Consider the following 8,951-nt stretch of genomic DNA (forward strand, 5'->3'; position numbering starts at 1 on the left):
TGTGTGTGTGTAATAAGTATGGGAGAAAGGTTAAAAACAGGACCACTCACATAAGAAGACTAGGTAATTACTTTACATGTATGATTTTGTTGTAGGGAAGTGAAACTAAAGATTGATGATAAGGGCCATACTGTGCAGCTAAACTGGGCACTGTGGGTCCTGCTTCCATAACTTACAACCCATTCAACAGGGCCACACATTTGTTAAATTCATTAATGAAACTTATCTTTTCAGTGGTTCAATTTACACGTTTTTATTTGTTAAATTTACATATACATTGGAGTGTTTTAACAGCTAAAAACTAGTAGATAATTTGTTGGATTATATGTATGGTAGACATATCCAGTCTCTTATAAGTAAGAATATGAAAATATGAATTGAATCGTAAACTCTATAACAGCATGCCGAGTGGAAGGCGTTTCGTTACAGGAGCAATGTCGGGTGACATTCCATGTCACTGCCATTCGACGTTCCGATCGAGACACCATCCCACACCAAACAATGTGTAATTTGTACCAAATGGCTTCTGGTTCAGCGGTTTCAAGGAGTCTCATTAACTTTGGGGTTATGAGTTCGAGTCTCGTCGTGAACATAAATAAATGTGTGTCTGTTTGACGTTAAAAAAAAACGTGTAATTTTTATTTTTTTTTCCTTATTTGTTTCCTCTCCCCAGTTTGACAGCTTATTTACTCCGTATTATTTTTGAAAAAAAAAAAAGTCACATGAACGTTTCACTTATTTCTTTTTTATTTCCCTATAAATACAACATTTTCTAACTCAAAGCAAACCACATCAACACACAATTCTTTTAACCTTTTATGTACACTAATACTTTTTTGCTACTGGTCTAAGGTGCTGTTTGTTTTTAAAATGTTTTTGTCTGAAGATCTGCGGATCATGTCTGTAAAGAAGATGTGACCTAAAGGTCTGTATGCTTAATAGTCTTAATGCTGAATAGTGATGACTGTAGTTTTATGTCTGCAAAATAACTTAATCCTGTCTGTAACAGTTAGAAACATATTTCTAAGTCTGCAAAATTGCAGACAGAACAAGACATTATTTTATTTTATGTTTTTAGAAAAACAAACACTCTGCAGCGAAAACATCTGCGAGCACGCAGATATAAGACATAATAAGATCTGTAAGCTGAAAAACAAACAACACCTAGGTAATTCTCATATATCTGAATAATATAACTACCTAAATAACCCTTACAAAGGTTATGTTTGACAAAATTAGTTTGTAGCTGGAAGCTTTTAGCTTGTAGCTGGTAACTTTTAGTTGATAGTTAACTTTTTAAATATATTTTAGTGCTTGGTAGAGTAGCTTGATCTGTTAAATAAAGAATGAAATAACAAAAAAATTAAAATAATAAATACAGGTAGTCTCAAGATCAGGGCCGAACTTTGGGCGGGGCTGAATGTACAACCGCACCTGGGCAACACAATCCAAAGGGCATCATAGTATTGGTCCAGTTTCATATAGGTTCATTAAGTGCATATAAATAATAAATTGTTTTACAAAAACTAAAAAGAGCTCACTATCATTGGGGTAAAATTAAATACGGAGTAAAATCGATTCGTCGTATCATTGGGGCATCCAAACGTCCTCTACTCCTTTGTCTCCTTATCAATTCGACGATTCCCAAATCCCAAATCAAGATAATCAATTTCTTTTTATCTATTACCCTATCTTCTATTACCACAATCAAGCTCTCCATTCCTATTGGCTAAAAAAAATTGTTCATACTATTCATAACCAATCCACATTTGAGTCAACAAAAGTCAAGAAGTCAATTAGTCAATTAGTCAAATATTGTAGTCTTCACAGTACCGGATCTTTTGGGAGATAAAATATTGGCGGGTTTTTGGGGTAACCCACCTGTGTTTTTAATGCAACGGAATGGGAATCGTGTACCTCTGTCGCCGGAAGTTGAAAAGTTGAGCACATAGGGATGGCCAGCAACACCTCAGCATGTCTTGCTTGTCTTTCTTCTCCTGTTCTTGATTATGGACTTGGTTACTTACCTTCCCATTTGTTTTTTATTTTTCTCATTCACCAAATACCATCGGTTGGATATTTTCTACCTTCATCATCGGTTCATCTCAGGTTTGAATAACTCTTCTTCGTTTCTAATTTGTTTAGGTATTATCGGTTGTGAATCTATTGATGTTTTGCGGCTAATTGATTGCTTAATCCATTGGTTATTGTTGTAGTGATTGATGCTCTCTTTATTTTCAATTCAGGCTTCTTCCAGGTTAGTTTTTCTATTGTTTAATATTTTTTCGATTTATAACTTTGCTGTGCTTGGCTGTGGTTGGTCCTTTGATAGTGTGTGCTGCACTTTTAAATTTGGGTGCTGCATGTGTATAGCGCTGTATTTTTTTTTTTTGTCTTCATAAATTGTTTTGGGAAGAAGAAAAAGGAAAATAGGTAATGAGAGTGGTACTGTGGTTGATGGTTCTCTGCCTAGCTGTGGTGCTGATAATGGTGAGGTTGTTTTGGATGATTGTGTCGATAATCGTAGTGGTGAACCTCAGCCATGTTCTACTACTAAGAAACAAGATGCTAGGAGAGCCTCTATGCGTCTAGCGAATGTTAACACACCCTCCTCCTCTACTGAATTGAATTGTGTTCTTGGTAATACTGAAGGTGTGCTATATGTATCTATATTTGATGAATAGATATCTCTGCAACATGTTTGTATTTATTGATTGTTTTAGCTGATGTTGGTTTGTTGTTGTTGTTGTTGTTGTTGTTGTTTGTTTAGGTTATGATTCTCCAACGTCTGTTACTACTCGGAGACAGGTTCACAGGAGAACCTCTATGCGCCAATCGAATGTTAGTTCATCCTCCTCGGTTACTCAGTTGAATACTGTCCTCCCTGATGCTAATGGTATGTTGTATGTATTTATATTTTATCATTGGGTATGTCTTGAATGGTTGTATTAATTAATTGTTTCACCTCAAATTGGTTCTACACTTTTTGTTTGTTTAGGTTTGCCATGTACTAATCAGCAAAATGTAACCTGTGTTCCACCTATTGAATAACGAATTGGGCCAATATATGCTATATCTACAGCTTTCGACTCTTCAGGTTGTGCTTTTCTTACATTTACATTATTGTTATGCCTTATGATAGTTGCATAGGAGCAGGAATTGTATAGGGTTATATATGCTGCTTAGTTATGTGTTTAAAGAGTATATTGTTTGCCGTATTCCTTCACTTTTATTTTAATATTGAACGTCCCCTGTTGCTTTCTATGTGCATTGACTACCAGTCACCATAATTGTTTGATTTGAGTGTATGAAACTAAAATCACATTGAAAGACTTTAAAGGATGTGTTTAGTACTTATAAACAAAGTTGAACTAATTTTTTGTCAATTGAGTATATAGAATTAAAGTTACGATTACGGGTTCCGAAAAACCAAAAGGTCACATAAACTGTTCGTCTTATTCACACTTCGTTGTCTTTTTTACTAATTTGTGCTTATTTCTTTGGTGAGCACTACATGTTTATTTTACCAATCATGGTAATTTTGTTTTTTCACATTACTTTGCCAGAACAGCTAGCATTATTTTTTACCCGTATTTGGTTCTTCACTTCCTTTTTTAACCCTTTTTTTGGTACAGCTCTTCTATCGTGATTTGGGCGATTGTGTTTGTGTATGTACACACTGTGACGCGTTGTTTTGGCATGGGGAACATATCAAGACACATTTCAAAGACAGGCAGCTTCACTTTCATCATTGCTGTGAGAATGGACGAGTTTCGTTACCACGATTTCAAGAACCTCCTTTGTTATTAAAACAGCTTTTAGATTCTCGCGACTTCACCGATAACATCCGTGCTTACAACCAGATGTTCAGCATGACTTCTTATGGAGCAAAAATTGACGACACTATAAATGACGGCCGTTCGCCTTACGTTTTCAAAGTGTCCGGACAACTGGATTAGTTCCATGTGTCCTCAGCAGGGGGTTCCACTGAGGTTTTCGCAGCTCTATATCTATTACACTGATCATGAGGTTGAAAATAGAATGTCTCATTTTGGTGGTCAAGATTTAAACCGTCTGTGTAGTTCAGTGGTATCTCAGTTAATTGAGTTATTGGATACGCACAATGAACTGGTCAAATTGTTTCGTACAGCGAGGGACAAGTGCTGGGATTCTGGTTCCGACTTTTTGCGTGCGGTTGTTCAGTGTTAGTGGTTCTAGACAACACGCATTACCTGACTCAAATGCAATTGGCGCTATTGTTTTTGATAGTGGTCCTCGAGCTACCACTAATTACGATGTGATTGTTGAGCCAAGGGGTGATGTACCAAGGCGTATTAACAAGCTTCACCCCATGTACATGTCGTCGCAGTTCCCTCTGATGTTCTTTTATGGTGAGCTAGGGTTCCATCTTGGTTTGATGTTGCGGGATGTTCCTGGTTCGTCAGCTGGCCGTGAAAGAAAAATGACTATGAACATGTACTACAGCTATCAAATTCATGATAAGCTTGGTGTATACAACTTGATGCTTAGGATGGGGCGACTTTTCCAGCGGTATGTAGTTACGGTTTATTGTAGCATTGAATTAAATCGTATGGATTACATATGTCATAAGCATAAAGATATACGAAATGAGTATCTGACCGATTTGTATGATGCCATTGATAGGGGGACCAAACCGGTGCAGATGTTGGTAGCAGGACGATACTCCCTGCTTCATTTACCGGTGGGCCGCGCTACAAGTATAGTCATTACTTAGATGCTCTTGCTATTTGTAGAGTATATGGAAATCCTCAGTTTTTTTATCACATTTACCTGTAATGTTAAATGACCGGAGATCGCTCGGTATTTGCAAACATACACGCTCCTTACTCCCCCGGATCGCGCAGATGTTGTTGCTCGTGTATTCCACTTAAGAGTTGGAGAGTTTGTTGCCTTCTTAAAAGAAGAACAGCCTTTTGGTGTATTCAGAGGAGGTATTTTTCAATTCATACTATTTCTACTTATACCATTTTGTGTACATTCACATATCTTTGCTATGTTGTATTGCATGGATAACCTAGCTCATGTTTTCCTTTTTGATGTTTCAGTCCTCTATACGATCGAGTTTCAGAAGCGAGGTTTGCCGCATTGTCATACGTTATTGTGGGTTCATTCGCCTCTATTGTCTCCTATAAATCAGCGCATAGATGATTACATATCAGCCGAGTTACCCGATCCTAGAACTGATCCAGTTGGCTATGCAGTTATCTGTGCAACTATGATGCACGGTCCTTGTGGCATCGCAAAGTCAAGTGCACCATGCATGGAACTATCTGCTTGCTCAAAGAAGTTCCCTAAATTATATAATAGCAAAACTTATTTTGACGCTGATGGGCGCGCTCACTATCGGCGGCGTAACACTGAGATTTATACCACCAGAGGTGAGGTGAAGCTCAATAATAGTTACGTTGTCCCCTACAAACTGCTTCTATGTCTAACTTTTCATGCTCATATAAATGTTGAGTTTTGTGGTTGGACAATGCTCATCAAGTATCTGTTTAAGTACATTTCAAAAGGAACCGATCGTGTTGCTGCTCGCATAACAAGGCCTGTGGGCAATACCGATGCTCAACAATCACAGGTTCCCAAGGCCATCGACGAGATTTAGAATTTCATTGATGCCCGCTTTATTTACCCTCATGAAGCTTGCTGGCGTATATTTAATTTCCCGATACATCATCGTGAGCCAGCGGTCCAGATTCTTGGCGTGCATTTAGAAAATATGCAACTGCTGACATTTCACGCGCGTGAACCGCTTGAATCCATTGTTCAAACGAACCCAACGAAGAAGACGACGCTCACTCAATGGCTGCATTATAATGCTTCTTTTGGTGCAGGCCACCATCTAACTTACCTAGATTTTCCTCTGGAGTTTGTTTGGTATGATGGAAACAAGTGTTGGAAACAAAGGGCAAACTTGAAGAATCCTTGTATTAAAAGGTTAACGTATATACATCTGGCATTTGGGGAGGCTTTTTTCTTGAGAATGCTCCTTTGCCATCAAAAGGGCCGCAAAAGCTTCGCAGACATAAGAACAGTCAATAATATTGTACATTCTACATACCGATCGGCATGTGAGGCCATTGGCTTACTCGGTGATGATAAAGAATGGTCAACTGCTCTTGAAGAGGCTTCTGTATCTGCGTCTTCATCTGAGCTCCGCTCGCTTTTCGCAAACATTTTGATGTACTGTTTGGTAACAAACCCATTGAATCTATGGGAAAAACACTGGAAACTTATGTCCGATGATATTTCCATTCGGGCTGCTGCTTCTTTGAACATGTTAAAATTGCATATAAATACTGAAGAACTCCATAATTTTGTTTTTATGAGGTTGAGCTTCTTTTAAATCAATGTTCAAGGTCAATAGCTGAGTATGGGTTGCCTTCATTGCCGCCAGACCTCCTGTTAGATCTTGCCAATCGGTTGATTATGGAAAAGAAAAATTATGATCGGGAATCACTTGAAATGGAACGCGTAAAGCTTGAAAGCATAATGAATTCGAAACAAAAAATAGTGTACGATCTGATTACACGAGCCTCGTGTGCTAAGTCAACTGAATTGATATTCGTTTATGGGCATGGAGGTACGGGTAAGACATTCTTATGGAAGGCGATTATTACAGTACTGAGAGCAAGGGGTAAAATTGTTCTTGTTGTAGCATCATCTGGTATTGCATCCCTTCTTTTGCCATCAGGTCGAACGGCACTTTCTCGATTCAAACTTCCATTGGTTCTCACTGATGAATCGATGTGCAATGTCAAGAAAAATACTCAAATGGCTAAATTATTGCAGAAGACTAACCTAATCTTGTGGGATGAGGCACCGACGAACAATAGGCGGTGTTTCGAGGCACTAGATCGAAGCCTTAGGGATATTTTAGACAACAATGATGTCGTTTTTGGAGGTATGTCTGTTATTTTAGGTAGGGATTTCAAACAAACTCTGCCTATCAAAAAAAAGGGGTCGAAGGAAGATATACTGGATGCCTCCATTACTAGCTCATATTTGTGGCAAGAATTCAAGCTCTTTACGCTCACAGAAAACATGCAGCTGCAACGACCTGGCTTAACATTGTTAGAAAAGAAAGAAATTTCTGATTTCTCTGACTGGTTGCTTAGCATTGAGAACGGTCAAGTAGGGTCACCTAATGAGCAAGATCCAGAGAACGCCAGGTGGGTACAAATCCCCGATGAATATTGCATCCCCGATAATGAAGACGGCCTTGCAAATCTAATCTCATTTATATATCCTCGTGAATCACTGCAAAATTCAACAACTGTCGAGCTTCAACAAAAAGCAATTGTCTGCCCAAAGAATGACGCAGCCGATGCAATAAATAAGACCATCGTCGATATGGTTGACGGGCCGATTAAAACTTACCATAGTTTAGACACTGCGACGCCGCATGGAAATGACGGTGGTGAATAAGAACTCCTATACCCTGTTGAATACCTGAATACATTAAATTTTCCCAGTCTTCCACCGCTCGCGCTAGAGCTAAAAATCGGTGTACCAGCTATTTTGCTTATAAATGTTAATGTTGGTGGTGGGCTTTGTAATGGAACAAGGATGATAGTTACTCAACTATTATCTAAATCAGTTTAATGTGAAATAATTACAGGAACACGAGTTGGTCAAAAAGTTTTCATCCCTAGGATGGGCCTCGTATATAAAGATGCGGCACTTCCTTATATTTTAAAAAGGCAGCAACTTCCGATTAAAATATCATACGCAATGACTATAAACAAAAGCCAGGGTCAATCTCTTAGTAAGATAGGGGTCTACTTACCAAAACCTAGTTTTGGTCATGGCTAGTTGTACGTTGCGCTATCAAGAGCCACGTCATGGGATGGTCTTAGGTTACTTATAAAGGAGCATGTAAGTCAAGGTCCAAACATGACGAAGAATATAGTCTACAGTGATTTTCTTTTAACACTTAGCGATATTGAGATCCATTTACCGTGCTAGCATTGCATGTCAAAGAAACTCACATCCATCGATCTATACTACTTACTTCCAATGTTATTTTTTTACAGTCAGTACTAATATCATATTTATTTTAATAGTATGGAACAAATCACTCCACTTGCACAATTGGCAGCCGGTGACAGGAATAGGGTAATCGAAACTAAGGTTTATCGCAAATGGGTGACCCGTAACTACCACACTTAGAGTCCTACCTGTTACTACTGCATAATCCTTGGTGAAATGGTAATGTTCGTTTACTTAAAATTTACTACATTTATCTGTTACATTGTTTCTCATATAAAAAAATTGTTGCTCCATACATTAAAACATTTGCATAACTACCCTATGGTGGTGAACATGAGGTTCAATGACATGGAGTTCCTCGATGGCCAGATGCAACTAAACGCAGTTTATAGGATCCGCAACTTCTCATGTCATGCAACAAGTAGATGGGAAAAAATATTGCATGGTCCAACAACTTTGTCGTTCGATAGTAATACAACTTTTGAACATCTTCCTGATGCAATCTTCCCTGACCATTATTTCCAGTTTGTCACATACAATCAACTACGCTCGCACATTCCAAACACTACTTTGCTTGCTAGTAATTTTTTCTATTCTGCCGGGTAAATTAAATGCCCAAATTATTTTGAACACTTACGTTGTGTTTATTGAATAGATTATATTGGATGCATTGATCGACTTGAGGATCCTGTCGTGACTGGGGATGTTAACCGCAATCAACTTATAAGGAGGACAATTGATCTCACAAACCTCAAGTAACAAAAGTTTTATAATTTTCGTAAAACTAGCTGTACCATAACTTGATTGTATTTTTAAAATCATCATTCAATTTCTAATTACAAAAAAACATGACTGTATTTATTTACAGTGGAGACGCTGTTCAGGTTACCCTTTGGAACGAACTGGCCACGAATTTC

The 8,951-nt window shown here is 38.1% G+C and overlaps 2 protein-coding genes across 2 annotated transcripts; both read left to right on the forward strand.

The window, feature by feature from the left end:
• The first annotated feature begins 3,909 nt into the window (after positions 1 to 3,909).
• Positions 3,910 to 5,647, forward strand: LOC139853625 (uncharacterized). The gene is made up of 4 exons (XM_071843004.1): positions 3,910 to 4,089; positions 4,151 to 4,723; positions 4,835 to 4,973; positions 5,088 to 5,647. Exons 1-4 carry the CDS (start codon positions 3,910 to 3,912, stop codon positions 5,645 to 5,647), a joined length of 1,452 nt encoding a protein of 483 aa, XP_071699105.1.
• Positions 5,648 to 5,761: 114 nt separating this feature from the next.
• On the forward strand, positions 5,762 to 7,470 carry LOC139853626 (uncharacterized). The gene is made up of 2 exons (XM_071843005.1): positions 5,762 to 6,235; positions 6,373 to 7,470. The coding sequence occupies exons 1-2, from the start codon at positions 5,762 to 5,764 to the stop codon at positions 7,468 to 7,470; spliced, it is 1,572 nt and encodes a 523-aa protein (XP_071699106.1).
• Positions 7,471 to 8,951: the final 1,481 nt, after the last annotated feature.

Source organism: Rutidosis leptorrhynchoides, chromosome 6 (assembly GCF_046630445.1).
Source record: "Rutidosis leptorrhynchoides isolate AG116_Rl617_1_P2 chromosome 6, CSIRO_AGI_Rlap_v1, whole genome shotgun sequence".
NCBI classification, from domain to species: Eukaryota; Viridiplantae; Streptophyta; class Magnoliopsida; order Asterales; family Asteraceae; genus Rutidosis; species Rutidosis leptorrhynchoides.

Excerpts from the sequence above, each read along its gene's own strand:
- LOC139853625 (XM_071843004.1), top strand. The coding sequence starts at position 3,910 with ATGACGGCCGTTCGCCTTACGTTTTCAAAGTGTCCGGACAACTGGATT. Across the intron at positions 4,090-4,150 it reads ACCGTCTGTGTAGTTCAGTG|CGAGGGACAAGTGCTGGGAT; the intron begins GTATCTCAGTTA and ends TGTTTCGTACAG. Across the intron at positions 4,974-5,087 it reads TTTTGGTGTATTCAGAGGAG|TCCTCTATACGATCGAGTTT; the intron begins GTATTTTTCAAT and ends TTGATGTTTCAG.
- LOC139853626 (XM_071843005.1), top strand. The coding sequence starts at position 5,762 with ATGCAACTGCTGACATTTCACGCGCGTGAACCGCTTGAATCCATTGTT. Across the intron at positions 6,236-6,372 it reads ACATTTTGATGTACTGTTTG|GTTGAGCTTCTTTTAAATCA; the intron begins GTAACAAACCCA and ends TGTTTTTATGAG.